The sequence below is a fragment of the Pteronotus mesoamericanus genome, unplaced genomic scaffold, assembly GCF_021234165.1.
Source record: "Pteronotus mesoamericanus isolate MK-2021 breed Mesoamerican mustached bat unplaced genomic scaffold, CSHL_Meso_final contig_101, whole genome shotgun sequence".
Classification (NCBI taxonomy): Eukaryota; Metazoa; Chordata; class Mammalia; order Chiroptera; family Mormoopidae; genus Pteronotus; species Pteronotus mesoamericanus.
The window spans coordinates 12,140,331-12,156,865 of NW_026555001.1; the positions used below are offsets into that span (position 1 = coordinate 12,140,331).

At 44.0% G+C, this 16,535-nt stretch overlaps 1 protein-coding gene across 2 annotated transcripts in view; it reads left to right on the forward strand.

The window, feature by feature from the left end:
* Positions 1-16,535, forward strand: part of XDH (xanthine dehydrogenase) — a 62,150-nt gene that overhangs the window by 35,235 nt on the left and 10,380 nt on the right. For both annotated transcript variants that reach the window (XM_054568220.1, XM_054568228.1), the window contains exons 18-29: positions 1,832-1,955; positions 5,664-5,783; positions 6,257-6,353; positions 7,253-7,377; positions 8,131-8,264; positions 8,667-8,754; positions 9,937-10,023; positions 13,075-13,266; positions 13,463-13,608; positions 14,420-14,501; positions 15,038-15,133; positions 16,002-16,130. In XM_054568220.1, the coding sequence (XP_054424195.1) occupies positions 1,832-1,955; positions 5,664-5,783; positions 6,257-6,353; positions 7,253-7,377; positions 8,131-8,264; positions 8,667-8,754; positions 9,937-10,023; positions 13,075-13,266; positions 13,463-13,608; positions 14,420-14,501; positions 15,038-15,133; positions 16,002-16,130 (1,420 nt within the window). The remainder of the gene's footprint in view (positions 1-1,831; positions 1,956-5,663; positions 5,784-6,256; positions 6,354-7,252; positions 7,378-8,130; positions 8,265-8,666; positions 8,755-9,936; positions 10,024-13,074; positions 13,267-13,462; positions 13,609-14,419; positions 14,502-15,037; positions 15,134-16,001; positions 16,131-16,535) is intronic.

Here is a 16,535-nt window from a genome sequence, read left to right on the forward strand (position 1 = left end):
AGAGCTGCTGAAAGGCCCTTAACAGGACCAGGTTAGATCTGCACTTCGGACATTGGGCTAAACTTCAGTGCAGAGTTTCAGAACAATTGTAGTTAGCACAAAAGGGGAGAACCTGGGATTGAATCCCTAGCTCCAGGGCTTAGCCGCTGTGACCTTAGCCTGCGTGCTTCAGCTCTAGGTTTCCCCATGTGTGACAGGATTTTTTTGTGAGGGTTAGTAATACTTTTTGTTAGGGATCATGTCCACAAAGGACCCAGCAGAGACTAGTCACTTGTACCTGCTTATGGAAGTTGGAGAACCTGAATGGCAAGAATGCCACCTCTATAGCAGCAGTAGTAGTAGTGGTAGTAGTAGTAGTAGTAACACCTAACATTTACGTGAAACTTAACATTTGCCACATTCTGGTTTTAAGCAGTTTTTGTATATTGACTCACTCATTCCTCACAATAACCCTATTATTATCTCCATGTTCCAGAAGAGGCGGCTGAGGTACAGACAAGCTAAGTTACTTGCCCCAGGTCACACAGTTGGTTAAGTGGTGCAGCCGGAATTTGAAGCCAGGCAGCGTCAGCAACCCGGCTGTGCTTCCTCTGGCTGTTCAGGCCAGACCGTGGACTTTATTTCCTGCCTGCTGGGCACTGGATACACATCCTGCTCAGAAGAATGGCTGGGAAGGACCCTCCTTGGGCCCTGACACTGTACGGATCAGGGATCGGGTCTTCTTGTCCTTGGTCTTTCCTCTGCTGATACTCCTAGCCTGGACAAAGGCTCTGGGAATGGTGAAACACTTCCAGGTCCCTGAAAAAAATGTTTGACTAAGAAAAAACGGTTGCTAACTACCGGGTAAATTTATTTGTCTTTGTCCTTGTCTTGAGTTCATATTGATAGTGCCATGACACACAGAGGCTACACTCAACCAGCTTTGCTCCATCCTGGCGATGTCTGAGTGGATGTGGGAGCTGGGGCCGGGGTGGGGGCTGTGTAATAACTGCAGCGATCAGGGCGCTCCTTGCGTGGGCACTTGGAAGGGAGAGTGATGGAGAGCAGCAGCGGGTCTGATTTCGGCACTCTTCGTAGCTTAACCTCACTCCTGACCCCGGCTCTGCGGCTCTCTGGCTGGGTGACTTTGGACAAGTTCTTTAGCCTTCTTGAGCTTGAGTTTCCCCAAATGTAAAGTGGGGGTAACGACAATAACTTTCTGGGGATCTGGTGAGGATTACCTGTTTGAAAGTTGGTTGGTCCTTCAGAGCGGTTCCTGTAACTTTCTCTACGTGCCTCTGCTCTGTTTCCTCACGTGGCCATGGGCCAGAGTGAGGGGGACTTCGTTCCGACTGTTACAGTTGATGAATTCTCTGGGCCTTCTCCGTTTGAGGTCTGAATTGTCTAATTGCAGCCAGGGTGCCCCGCCATTCTGGAATTGCTCTGCGAATGTGGTGAGAGAAATTTGTGTGACCTTGTTCAGGTGCATTGGATGAGCGGTACAGTAAGGGCCCTAATGTGCTGATTCTGGATGGGCATTAGTTGTGAGGTGGGTTTTAGCCAGCATTTAGACTGCTGTAGATCAGGGTTTGGTTAGTATTAGGTGCATGAGTGCAGGCCTGTCCTATTCATCTTATCTCCCCAGCAGGACTCAGAACAGCGGCCTTCACGTGGTGAGCATTTAATCAACACTTGCAGAATAGAATCGAATAGGATAGAGTAGAATAGAATGTAGAGGAGAGAGAAATCAGTGTGGAGGGAAAACTCAAAATGAGGGCAGGGTTACCCAGCTGGGCAACAAGTCTGACACCTAGTTTCCCTGCCTGACCCCTCACACTGCTCATTCTTGCAGGTCCATAGATACCTCAGAAGCTCAGAAGGTGCCAGGGTTTGTTTGCTTTATCTCCGCCGATGATATTCCTGGGAGTAACCAAACTGGAATTCAGAATGATGAAACCGTCTTTGCAAAGGAGGAGGTATGTTTTGGATTTTTAAAAATATAAAGTTAGTGGAGTGAGTATTGACGTTTTAATTTGTATGCATTCCTCCAAATCCCTCACATTGAAAAGATTGTACATTTGCACATGTTGCCATCAACTAATTGGCCACCATTCAGGACAGTCAGTAAGGGATAGAATAGAATATGCTTGGTAGCACTTTTAATTTTAACTTGATGCTTACTTTTTAATTTAATTGATGGCTGCTGTTTGTACATAGTAAGATGACTCCATGCCAAAGTGGCATTTAAAAAAGGCTGGTGATTGTATTTGAACTAACAATCAGGTTTTTTAGGGTACAATATTAAGTTCCTTTACTAAAAGAAAATAAAAATATATTAAATAAACTGACCATATAGAAATCGCAATACCATCACTATGTGGGTATTGATAATTCAATTATTTGAAAATCCATCTATTGATTTCAACTGTATATGGAGTTCTGCCAAAAAAAAAAACAAGTTTCCAAGCATTCAAGACAGCTGCTACAAAATCCATACACTTATAGAGTAGTTCTCAGGCAGTCACTTTATAATTCCAATACAGATCCAATGTTGCAAATTAGAAGTGGGTTGTTATTGCCGAAGGGCAAATTCATCTTATTATTGCTATGAAAGTGAAGAAACAAATGAAAAACTATAGACCCGAGACACAAAGACTCCAAAAGGAGAGCATGTAATAGAAAAACAAATTGCTTTACAAACTTCAAGAGCCCCCAGGAGCACTGCTAGGATTATGGTTAGTGAGAATCATTCAGGTTCGACAACCGTCGCACTAGCCAATTAAGTCAATAACAGGGTCCTCAAGAAATAATGATCAGAGACAGGCATGCTAAGTGTTGGTTCTTTTTGTCAGGAACCTCATATTCCAAAGTGATGATGTGGACAATTTTTTGTTGTTTAGTTTTTGGTGTATGTTGGAAGAAAATTATCTCTGAAGGAGATTTATTACACTTTTATAGGAACTTAACTTTTATTTTTTAAAATATATTTTATTGATTATGCTCTAACAGTTGTCCCAGTTTTTCCCCCTTTGCCCCCCTCTATTGCAGTACTCCCATTCCCCCCAGCAATCGCCCACCTTAGTTCATGTTTGTGAGTCATGCTTATAAGTTCTTTGGCTACGCTTATTTTCTATACTATTAACATCCCCCTGTCTGTTTTGTACCTTACCAATTACGCTTAATCCCTGCACATTTTCCCCCATTCTCCCCTTCTCCCTCCCAGCTGATAACCCTCCAAATGATCTCCAATAGCTATGTTTCTGTTCCTGTTCTTGTTTGTTTAGTTTGTTTTTTTTTTAGATTTAGTTGTTGATACTTGCGAATTTGTTGCCTTTTTAATGTTTATAGTTTTGATCTTTTTCTTTTTCTTAAATAAGTTCCTTTAACATTTCATGTAATAATGTCTTGGTGATGATGAACTCCTTCAGCTTTACCTTGTCTGGGAAGCATTTTATCTGCCCTTCAATTCTAAACGATAGCTTTGCTGGATAGAGTAATCTAGGTTGTAGGTCCTTGCTTTTCATCACTTTGAATACTTCTTGTCAGTTCCTTCTAGCCAGCAAAGTTTCTTTTGAGAGTCAGCTGACAGTCTTATGGGAACTCCTTTGTAAGTAATTCTCTTCTTTTCTTGTGCTGCTTTTAAGACTCTCTTTATCTTTAACTTTGGGCATTTTAATCATGATGTGTCTTGGTGTCGTCCTCTTTGGGTCCAGCTTATTTGGGACACTCTGTGCTTCCTGGATTTGTATGTTTCTTTCCTTTGCCAAATTAGGGAAATTATCTTTCATTATTTTTTTCAAATAAATTTCCACTTTCTTGCTCTTCCTCTTCTACATCTGGAATCCCTATGATTTGGATGTTGGTACATTTGGAGATATCCTAGAGGCATGTTAAACTATCCTTGTTTTTTTTTTTTTTTTTTTTTAACTCTTGTTTCCTCTTTTTGTTCTGGTTGAATGCTTATTTATTCCTTATGTTCCAAATCATCGATTTAAATCCTGGCTTTATCCTTTCCACTCTTGGTTCCCTGTAGATTTTTCTTTATTTCACTTAGTATAACCTTCATTTCTTCCTGGGTCTTTTTTATTTTGTCGCTGTACTCAATGAGTTCTTTGAGCATTCTAACCACCGGTGTTTTTAACTGTTCATCTGATAGGTTGGTTATCTTCATTTCGTTTAGTTCTTTTTCTGGTGTTCTGTTCTTTCATTTGGGCCATATTTTTTTGTCTTCTCAATTTGGCGGCCTCCTTGTGTTTGTGTCTGTGTATGAGGTAGACCTGCTTTGACTCCCTGTCTTAGTAGCATGGCCTATCATAGAAAAGGCAAGTGTAAATTGTGTGGAGCAGAGTCTTAGGTAATCACCAGGGTGGGGGCACACTGCTTCACTGCTTTGTAGCTCTGTATGGGGGGTGTGCTTGGAGGGGGCTCAGTGTTGCTGCCTGGCTTCTGGAGATTTGCCTGGTACTTGCCCTGCAACTGGCGCCGTTCCAGCTGTTGCCCTGGTGCTGACTCTCAGAGTGGGTGATTCTGCATATGTTTTAAGTCTGTGCAGACCCTTTAAGCCAAGTCTCCAGAAAATCTGGCAGCTTTGTCTGCTGCCCCAATTCCCACTGGTTTTTACAGCCAGGAGCTATGGGGATTTATCTTCCTAGTACTGGAACCCTGGGCTGTGCAGTTTGGCCTGGGGCTGGGATCACTTGTTCCCAAGGTATCTCTCCCAATTTTTGTCCACCACGTGTGAATGTGGCACTGCCTGTTTCGCCACCTCTCTGTGCCATGTCCCATCTCTGCACCTCTCCACCCATCTCCACATCTCTGCCCCCATCTACCTGTCTGGATGAATGTGGCTTCTTTAAATCCTTGATTGTTGAACTTCTATACAGCTCGATTTTCTGACAGTATTGGGTGTTATTTGTTTTGAGGTCTAATTGTAATTCTTTCTGTGGTTGCACAAGGAGGTAAAGCATGTTTACTTATGCCTCCATCTTGACCAGAAGTACAGAGCTGAACTTTTAAATGAAAAGAAAGCAGTAGTCTATTCTATAAATCTAACAAAAAAACTGGTTTATGGGTCATCTAGTCTAAGAACTAGCATTTGGAAACTACTGCTTCTGGGCATCTGGATGAATGAATATAAGATGCGATTGCTACCTTCGAGGAGCTATTGGTATAAATATGGGAGCAGAAGAAAAAAGAGAGTAGGGTGATGGAAAGAAAATAAAACCAGAAGTCAGGGCCTAACATTTAATCATGGCCTGGTAACAAGCCAATTGTGATCTTGCTGGATCTCTATCTGTTTATATGAAGAACAAGGGGATTGGAATAGAACCAAGTTAACAGATAATAGATCACTAATCAATCACAACATTCTATCCAGGGCAACTTCCCACAGGCTGTCAGTACTAAATCATCAGAATTGGCCCTTGAGATGAAGTGAGTTTACCATCCTGATACTAGTCATCTCCAAGTTCCACTTTACTGCTACAGATTCTAAACTCTTATGAAGAAGCACACAACTGAAATTATAGAATAAGGAAATGAAAAGGCCCCAGAACATTCCTAAGATGTGCCTTAATAGGAAATTGTAGGGGCATGGGACTTCCTTTGTCCTTTTGAACAATTCAGAATAATTGGCTCTATGAGGGGCTTTGTGATGTTCTTCAGTAGTCTGGTTCTCCTCCTAGGTGACTTGTGTTGGGCACATCATTGGCGCTGTGGTCACTGACACCCCAGAACATGCACAGAGAGCAGCTCAAGGAGTGAAAATCACCTACGAAGACCTTCCAGCCATCATCACCATTGAGGTAACTGAGAATGGGCTGCCTGCGGAGAGGGGTGAGCTCCCTGTCTCTGGAAGCAACCTGTTTAGGGTCCTCCAGTGGAGATTTGAGCAGCAGGTAGGATTTGACTAGATAGGTTTTATATCTCTTCCAGCCCTTGGATTGTGTGGTTCTGTGAAACTTTCCCCATTGTGATCCTAGACTCAGTCCACTAATGGCCATGCTGAGTCCCTCCTACCCAATTTCAGCTCCATTCCAGTGTTTGAGGGATTCTTTGTTTTTCCTCAAGGTCTAAGGTTGTCCACCTCTATCTGAGGAAATGGGGGAATATGACTTTCTGGGCTACCCGTGAGTTTACTTTAAGTCTGTATGAGAAGCTTGTAGAGATGCCAGGGTGAGAAGAGAGGCAAAAATTCTGGAAACTTTTCTTCCCCCAGTCGGAAACTACCTTCTTCCCTCTGAAACTCAAATTGCTAAAACTTCTTTTTGATCCTCAGGATGCTATAAAAAATAACTCTTTTTATGGATCCGAGCTGAAGATTGAGAAGGGAGACCTCAAAAAGGGGTTTTCGGAAGCAGACAACGTTGTTTCAGGTACAGCTATGCCGTGCCACAATGGGGATGGGCTGGCCCTGGTTTATGAATGAAATTCAAGAGCTGGGCCTGGAGTCCTGGGGTGGCGAAGTGATTTCCTATCATTTCTGAACAAAAGAGTTCCTCTTATGTTTGTGACAAAATAGTAGACAGTTGGCTGGGGAAGAACTTCACATTATCTCTACTCTCCCGATTCTAGGCTGGATATACCTAAATGATTCTAGAGAGGTGATAGTATGCCAGATTTGGAAGGCTGTCTAGGGAAGATACAGGCCACAGATGCTTGGGCGGCCTTGATCTGCCAGACCTTTAAACACATGGACCCTTGGCTCTCCCTGTCCACCTGAAGGCAGCCCTCACCCATCTGCAGCTAGTACTGCCCACTCCCCTGCCTTTCTCCCCCACCCCCCACACTGAAATCCGGCCCATAGCTCTCACCCCAGGACAAAGCTACTGATTAGACCCCTTTTGGAATTGTTTTCTACGTTGTCCGTTGTGCATTGTTATTGCTAGTAAGTTAACTCACTAGCTGGCCTGATAGCTTCAGTTCTGGAAGGTATTTTTTAGCTTTTCAATCACATCTGTTGATTTTTTCTTTACCTTTTCCAAAGTTTTACAGTAATAGTTTCAAAATCTTTGATTTCTACTGGCTGCAGTAAAAAGAGAGCTTCATGTCTGGTGCATTTCATTGTCATTCTGGTTTCTTCGTTGAGGTGCTGGGATTCAGCTCTGAGATTGCTAAGACTGAGGCCCTTTTTCATACTGGTTGGGGAACATAGAATTTACCTGTGAGCAGCTGGCTCTTGCCTTGGGTACTTGGCAAGTACACGTCCTCCTTAAGCAGACTTGTCCCTTCTGCAGCAGCAGGCTCACTGTGTGGGGTCTTGTTGCTTCCCCAGGTGAGTTGTACATTGGTGGCCAAGAGCACTTCTACCTGGAGACTCACTGCACCATCGCTGTTCCAAAAGGTGAGGCAGGGGAGATGGAGCTCTTTGTGTCTACACAGAACACCATGAAGACCCAGGTAGGTGTCCTGTGGGTCGGCTCAGGTGTAGGGGGAGGGCACGGGGGAGCTCCTGGCCTTGCGGGAAATGGGAAGAGGGAGACCTGGGCTGGTCCAGAAGGGAATTGGAGGGTACTGGTCCTGCACCAGAGCCTGTCACCAGCATGTTGGTGTCCCTGAGCTTGTTTCTTAATCTTTCTTTTGTATAAAATGGGGCCTGTTAGGGTTGTTGTAATGATCAGATGGGTTTTAATACTTAGACAGAGATTAGTAAGTATGAGCTGTTAGGATCCCAGTGCTCTATGGCCTTGGTCACCTCATGTCTGGCTTCTCTCTTCTTATCTATAGAATGAAGGGGTTGGGTAAATGATAGCCACAAGGACCACTAAATCATCTACAGCAGCTCAAATATTTCTCATTTCTCTACTGCTTATAATGTGACAGTGGATGGCAGAATTTTTGGCACCAGGATCTACCCTCATGACCCACCAGTTCATGGTCTAATGGAATGAGTTTGCTCTGAAAGTGGTGAATAGGAGCTTGCCCCTCTGGTTAAAAGCAAGTGTCTGAATTCAGCCTGCGGTGGCTGATGAGTGTTGGACCCCAGCACCACTACCTGAGGGTCAGCACTGGGAGGGGAGGCGGATATTCGAATCTAGGATTCTCAGAATTCACAGCAGTAATTAGGTCTGTGAATGTCAGCAGGCTCTAGGTTAAGTGTGAAGTAAGTCTTCATGATGCATTCAGAGCAAGTGTTTTTTTTACCCCCCACAGAGCTTTGTTGCAAGTATGTTGGGAGTTCCAGATAATCGGATTACAGTCAGAGTGAAGAGAATGGGAGGAGGCTTTGGAGGGAAGGAGAGTCGGAGCACCTTGCTGTCTACTGCAGTGGCCCTGGCTGCATACAAGTGAGTCCACCCAGTGTGTTCTGGGAAGAAGAATAAGGCTGCCTCTGCCAGGAAGGCTTTCTGGATTACTCTCTTTGGAAAGGAGATTCTCTTTGCTTTGCATTTTCACAGCCTTTTGTTTTTAGGACTTTTGGGCATAGGGGTGAAGATAACATCACCTGGTTCCTTGTGTCCATATTTTATCTCCCCTACCTTGCTGTGAGGGCCCCGAGGGCAAGACACAGTTCATGGCCTATATTCCTCACCTTGTCCAGGCCAGTGCCCAGTCAACAAAGCAGCCCAGCACAGGTCTGCTGAGTATGCCAAGTGGAAAAAAAAGGACTTGCCTGCTCTTTTCATTGCTGAGATGCATGGGCTGTTGTAGGGGCCCCAGTTTTCTTTACTCTCTGGTGTCTCCCACAGGACCGGCCGCCCTGTGCGCTGCATGCTGGATCGCGACGAGGACATGCAGATATCTGGTGGCAGACATCCCTTTTTGGCCAGATACAAGGTTCCAGATATTGGGGGCTCCAGGGCGGGCAGTGCCATCACATTAGGATACACTCTGAATTTTCTTTTTTTTTTTTTTTTTTTACCACCACTATCTGTAGAAGTTCAAAGAGAAAATAGCAACAAGAGATTTTCAAATTGGCCCACAGCAACATAGAGGGGTGATGCTGCCAGCTCACCTCCTGAGCAGTGTCACAAGGTGGCATTTGCAACTCTTGCGAATTTGCTATGTTCCAAATCTGGTGTTTGTTCACTCAGATTCAGAACCATGATTTGTCAGCAGACCTATGGTAAATCCTTCCTGCAGGATGGCCTCATGTTAACGTGTTCACAGCTGGATATGAATACCAGGATGAATGCTTAGTAATTCACAGTGAGAAATACAATTTCCCAGGGCTGGACGGGCACACGTTGTTAGGGCAGGCACCTGTTCTGCCAGGCCACACATGGTGGCCAGGCCCTGCCCAATTTCCCTGTAAGACAGGCACTTTTCTGGGCTCCTGTGGGTGACCATGCGTCCTGTTCCCTGACACACCAGTATTACCTTACAGGCCCCTGTCTAGCTCTATAAACCTGGGAGCCCTCTCTCTCCATGAGCTGGCTTCAAACATCCCCCCTTTGACCTCTCCTGACTGTTTCATGACTGAACACCCCAAAACATGATATTTCTCTTATTTCCAAATTCTTGTGGGCTCAAAGAAAGTAACTTGGTCATTTTTGGGGGTCCCAGTTTCCTTACTTATGTAGTGGCCAATCCAGGCTTGTTTCGATGATTACCTAAATAAGGGATGTTACAGCGCGCTGAAACTCTTGCAAAGCGTGACTTGTATTGTTTGCTGGCACAATTTATGAGGGGAGAGACTCCAGTCTCCTTTCCAGTTTCTCCTCCCAGCCCTCCCTCCCTGCCCTATCATGACCAACATTCTCTTTTCTATGATGGTAGAAGCCAGGAGTAGTTAGAAAGGAGGAGGACCATGGTGAGAAGGTATTCTAGAGTGGAGCCATGGCTGCGTCACTTGGGAGATGTTAGTTCCTCTCTTCTTGTTCTCGTGGTCTCTTATGTTCGCCTTTCTTCATGGTGTGATGTCTTGCTCTTTCTGTTTCCTCCAGGTAGTATAAGTAGGAGGAGAGTGGTCGAAATAGAGAAAGGGGCCTGTTGACAAATCATTCCCCTTCTCTTCAGGTTGGCTTCATGAAGACAGGGAGGATTGTGGCTCTGGAGGTGGACCACTACAGCAATGCCGGGAACTCTATGGATCTCTCTCAGAGTGTAAGTAGGACAACCTCCTGCTTCCAGGATGGCTGGGAGATCAAGGGTGTGCCCCACAGCCTGTTCACACAGACAGGCACAGCATCCTCTATTCTTGCCTGTTACTGTTGCAATAGCTTCCCAACCGGTCTCTGCCTTCAGGTTCTCCATCCTTCGTTAATCTCTAAAGCACAGAGATCATAATTACTTCTCTCATCTTTCTTGTGCAAGATTTCTGGACAAACAAGGAAACTTAGTAATAAAACTTTATATATAGTATGGTGATGTTGTGTGTGTGTGTGTGTGTGTGTGCATGTATATATATTGTAGTCTGGTAGAAGAGACACCAAACAGTGAATGGATGGGTTAAGGGGGCATTTTCTACATTGCACACTTCTGTAATGTTTAAATTTTAAATAATGAGTTGAGTTACTCTTTAAAAAACAATTTATTGCAGTATAGTTTACATACCATGGGGTTTACCCATTTGAAATATATAATTTAATTTTTTTAATAAATTTAAAGTCATGCAACCATTATCAAAACCCAGTTTTTGAACATTTTCCTCACCCCCACGTGACCTCTTGTGCTGATTTTGCAGTCACCCGTGTTCCCTTGCCCAGGCCCAGATACCCTCTAATCAATTTTTAGTCTTTATAAATCTCCCTTTTCACATAACTACACTCATACACTATGTAGCCCTTTGTTCCTGGCTCTTTTCTCTCAGAATAATGTTTTTGAGGTTCTTTCATATTAGAGCATGTATCATTTCTTCATTCATTTTTATTGATGACTAGTATTTCCTGATATACATAGACTATATTTTGTTTTCTGTTCACCATTTGATGGACATTTGGGTAATTTGCAGTTTTTAGCATGTATGGATAATGCTGCTTTGAACATTCTCATATGACTCTTGTACAGGCATATTTTTGTCAATTTTGAGAATTAACTAAGTTACGTTGGTGATACTACTTTAAAATTGTTTTTAAATCTTAACTTTATAATAATACTAGTTGCATATGCATAGATTCTTGTAGGAAAAAATAAGTCGAACATTTCAGGAAAAGCAGAATTTCCTCACTACTTGCCTCCACCCCACCTCCTCTCTGCTAATTAGCTCAATTAGGACACTTCACACTTCAGATCTGGTGAAAAACTATTCAAAAAGGAAGCACTTTTAGTGTTCTTATCATTTATAACATTGGCTTCTTGGTGTCAGGAAAAATCAGGTTGAAAAAGACACAGTACTTGTTTGCAGCGATCACAAATTCAATCCAGCAAATATTTATTGAGTGCTTAGGTTGCCAACATAAAGAAGCTATATATATCATTATTTCTGCCTTCAGGAAGTTCCCAGTATGGTGGGGGAGACAGATAGTAACAGACAAAAGGAAATAAAAGTACAAGTCGACAGAGCACTAAGGAAAAGCAAGAAGGGGATTAGTTGAGACATACAAAAATCGTCCAGGATGATTAAGACTGGAATAATTAGACACAAAAAACAACCTGTGGGAAAGAGAAACTATACATGGGGAAGGAAGCCAAACCCCAAATGAAACAAATAAAAACCACCATTGATTGCATCAGAGAGATGAATTATTACATGTTACTGAAAGAACAGTATGCTATAAGAATGGAACAATCAGAGAATTAAAATGAACTCTTAAGAATTAAAACTGTAGAAGCAGAAAGTTTGAAAGAAACTCAAGGAACTGTCCCCAAACGTAAGAAAATAATGTGGGGCCCTGGCTGGTGTGGCTCAGTGGATTGAGCGCCGGCCTGTGAACCGAAGGGCTGCTGGCTCTATTCCCAGTCAGGACACATGCCTGGGTTGCAGGCCAGGTCCCCAGTAGGGGGTGCCTGTGAGAGGCAACCACACACTGTTGTTTCTTTCCCTCCCTCCCTTCCCCTCTCTCTAAAAATAAATAAGTAAAATCTTTTTTAAAAAAAGAATAGAATGTGGGAAAACAGGAGAGAAAATACAAAAAAATTCGGGGACCAGTTGAGTTGAGAAAGTCCATGTAATAGAACTTTCAAAAAGAAGGAATGAAAAAAAGAAGACAGAAACTATCAAGAAGTAATTCAAGTTATTTTACCAAATGATGAGCATACATTTTTAAGTTAAATTAGTAATAAGTGCACAGAAATCTAAGCAAATGGAAAAATAAAGACAATTTATTAACTCTCGGGGGAAACGTTATCAAGCAAGTAGTCATAATATTACTGTATGGTTCAGCTGTGAGTAATGTCTACAGAATAATAACACTAAACTGGCTATTGATCAGACCAAAATGTAACTATATGGAAAGGATGGGGAATGGGAAGCGGGTGTGTATTCAGGGAAAGGGGATTAGCAGGGAACTAGATCCTCAAAGTCTAAAACTGAAAAATTCAGGAAGTGGCAATGTAAGCACATTACTTGGAAAGGTGGGTGTGAATGAAATAGCTGATAAAGAATAAGCTGTGAGAACTGTAAGTGGTTGTTTCTGGGGCGTGGAAGGAAGGAAAGTGGAGGGGGCCCCTGTTTTGCATAACACAATTTATGCAAGTGTTGACCTCTTTAATCTACTTGCAGTCTAACTTTAATGGGAATAAAAACTACTTGAAAATTAATTAATAAAATCACATTTTTTTTTTAAAAAAAAGAGGCAAGTGATCAGTTCTAACTAGAGGGTCTGAGAAGGGCTTCCCCAGAGAGGAATGGGGGTTTTAGCAGGTGTGAGGATGGGTGTGACAGGTGAGAGGAACATGTAATCAGAAAAAAGGATAAAAAATGTAATGGAGAAAGGTCTTGAATTCCATGCTGGAAGATACAGACGTTACCCTGAAGATGGTAAGTAGAGGCTTTAAGGATGTTGTTGACCTGATGTGACCTAATGTCTTGGTAGGAGTCACAGATCAGAGGGCAGAGACATGGAAAGTCAGGAGCGCAGTGAAGAGGTGGTTGCAATAGGCCCAGGAAGAACTCACCTGGGCCTGAGAAGAGCAGTGGACTGTGGGGCTGGGAAAGGCAGGGATCCAATGAAACCAATGCCCTGTTCTCTCCCATTTTGGTTTCCTCTGCTTCAGATAATGGAGAGAGCTCTATTCCATATGGACAACTGCTACAATATCCCCAACATCCGGGGCACCGGGCGGGTGTGCAAGACCAACCTGCCTTCCAACACGGCCTTCCGGGGTTTCGGGGGGCCCCAGGGGATGCTCATTGCCGAGCATTGGATGAGTGACGTTGCAGTGACCTGCGGGCTGCCTGCCGAGGAAGTAAGCAGGGAATTGGGTGGCACCAGTTGGAGTGGGTTACCCTACTTTCAGGGACAGTGGCTTCGCATTTTGGGCATCTTCCCTGGGGGCAGAGGATAGGCCGGTACTGACGAGAGGGGCCCAGATGCTTCACTTTAGGTTTTGTCCCCCTCACCTGTTGTCTACAACAGGCCTCAGTGTCTCTCTCCTTGCGAAGGTACGGAGGAAGAACATGTACAAAGAAGGGGACCGGACGCATTTCAACCAGAAGCTCGAGGGGTTCACCTTGACCAGGTGCTGGGATGAATGTCTCAAAAGCTCTCAGTATCACTCTCGGAAGAGTGAGATCGACAAGTTCAACAAGTAAGTGCCAGGAGCGGGGGAGCCTGACACTCTGGCACCCTCTTGGGTTTCATATTCTACAGCCTTTTTGCTGAACTCAGAATACAAAGCTAATAATATAATGAATAATTTATGAGGCTGCCGAGTTTTGCTAACTCATTCATAGCCATTTCTTTAAGATTATGAAATGATCTTAGCCTGGGGGCAGGTGGGCTCACAGCCTTCACTCAGCATCAGAGCTTTTCAGTGTGGTTCATCTTTCCATGTTTGTCTGCCTGTTGAGCGCACCACATTCTAGAGAACACCAACCCAGGATGAAGAACCCCACAGTTGTGTCTCGGCCTCTAACAGTAATCTATAAATGCGACCTTGGCAGTCACTCCGCCTCCTTGGGCCCCATCTGCAATGTGGGGATAATTATGCTGGTTTTGTCTTCTTCACTGAATTGTTTAGAAAACCAAATCTGAAACACAGAGGAGATGTTATCATTATCCTCAGTGAGCCACAATTCCTCCCTGGGACAATTCCAGTTCAAGGTCACTAGGATACTCTGACCCAATCTGAATTACCCTTGGGGAAGAAGCGTGATGATACTTTAAAGTCCGATGTTCAGGGCTGGGCCCTGCTCCACCTGCACAGAAGGACCCAGGAACCAAATGCCTACCTTTCTCATTCTCTCTGCACCATTGGGGCACAATGCAGCTATCACAATGACTATGGGCAGCTCTGAGGATGCCTTATTTCAGTTTTACAAAGTTGCTCACTGAAAATGTGTTCAACCTGATGCAAAAATGATAGAGAAGATTCTATGAGGATGCTTCTTTTTCTCCAGGGAAAATTGTTGGAAAAAGAGAGGATTGTGCATAATTCCTACCAAGTTTGGAATAAGCTTCACTCTTTCTTTTCTGAATCAGGTAATTGCTTTATATAATTCTATCTCCATGGAACTGGAGCCCCCTTTCCCCCTCTTTGCAAGGGAAAGCCTCCTGCCTTTGGGGACAGAGCAACTGGAGGAGCTCTTTGCTGTTTAAATGGATTTGCGTGTCCCTGATTGTCCACTATGTCATGATGCAGTGAGGGCAGCACGAGACTCAGAGACCTGGGGTCAAATTCTACTTCTTAGCCTTCCTGGTGGCCGGACCATGGACAGTTACTTAATTTTTCTGATCCTGTTCCTTCATCTATAGAGTGAGGACAAAGATACTTGATTTACCTCCATCTGAGGATGGGAGGCAGAGAGCGAGCGAGAGATGAAAAAACTTTGCAAAGTGCTGAAGGACTCTCTAATTAAATCATGAGATTGATACTACTTTAATTTTTGTCTGGGGTTTATATCCAAAATTTTGTTTGCCTGTTCTCTTTTTCCTGGGCTGCAGTACTGTTTGTCTCAAGTCTTAAGCTGAACTAGGATTTACTAAATTTTGTGTCTGGATTTCTTCTCTGTCCTTAGGCAGGAGCCCTGATTCACGTGTACACAGACGGCTCTGTGCTGCTGACCCATGGGGGCACAGAGATGGGCCAAGGCCTTCACACCAAGATGGTCCAGGTGAGCAGCCTGGGGACTCTGGGGTCGTGTGAGGGAAGATGCTGGGGGAAACTCAGGGCTGCGACCTACCAGAAGCAGAATCAGACCTAGGCTCTCGCCCTGGTTCTGTTGCTCATTTAAATGTGACCTGGAATAAGACTTCTGCTAGGTTAGGACTAGGGTGTTTTCATTTGTGCAGAGGTGCTGTCCATGTGATCTCTGGGGTCACTTCTGTGACCAGTATTCTAGGGCTCTGTGACTGTCTGTGAGGTGGGAGTGTTGTGTGTATAACAGGAGCTAGTTCGGCACACAGGCAAGACCTCGCACAGTGGGCCTGGATGGTGGGGCTGAATTAGAGTGAGCACACCTGCTTGACTCCTGGGGACTAGGGAAATGGGATTTTGTAAAATGAGGGCTACTTTTAAAAAGCACTTAAAAAATTTTTTTTTCAATTACAGTTCACATTCAATATTATATTGTATTAGTTTCAAGTGTACCGCAGAGTGATTAGACAATCACATACTTTACAAAGTGTTCTCTCTGTTATTTCCAGGACCCAACTGGCATCATACATAGTTATTACAATATTATTGACTATATTCCCTATGCTGTACTTTACATCCCTGTGATTATCTTACAACTACCAATTTGTTAAAAGGTACTTTTAATCACTATGAGGTTTATGAAATCTTTTTTCCAACTAAACTGTTTCATAACATGCTGCTTCAAGTTCAGGCAGTTGTGAGAACATTCCAGTCTGAGTAGAATTATAGTTGACGAAATTGTTTTCTTGCCTGTACTTGTGAACCCGAATCCTGTCTTGGAGCAAAGGCAGCCTAGCCCTATATTCACCCCTTCCTTAAAGGGTGATAATCATCTTTCTTCACAGGTGGCCAGCAAAGCTCTGAAAATCCCCATCTCTAAGATCTACATCAGTGAGACAAGCACTAGTACAGTGCCCAACACCTCTCCCACGGCTGCCTCTGTCAGCAGTGACATCAATGGACAGGCCGTCTATGTAAGGAGCCTCAGGAACCAGCAGAGCTGAGGGCCAGCCCAGGGCTTTGGGGGCAGAGAGTTTCTGGAGTGGGAGCTGGAAGAGCCCTTTGTCTGTGACCATGCCTTTGGCTCTTTTGCCCAGGAGAACCCTGCTGCTCCAAATGATGAGCTAAAAGAGAGACCCAAGAAACATAATCACTTTAATCGAAGTCAGGAAGGATGAGTGTAGGAGGGGGATGAGGGTTGGAGAAGACGCAGGGGCTTCTGGGAAGACATACTCCCTGGTGTGAGAACTGGCCACAGACAATGGGCTGGAATTGAAAATCTGTTGTGGGGTTGGCCAGGCCTGACCTACTTACTTTTCTCCCACATGGAGAATATAATCAAACAAAAGAGTTTGATGGGAGAAGGTGCCTCCCTAGGG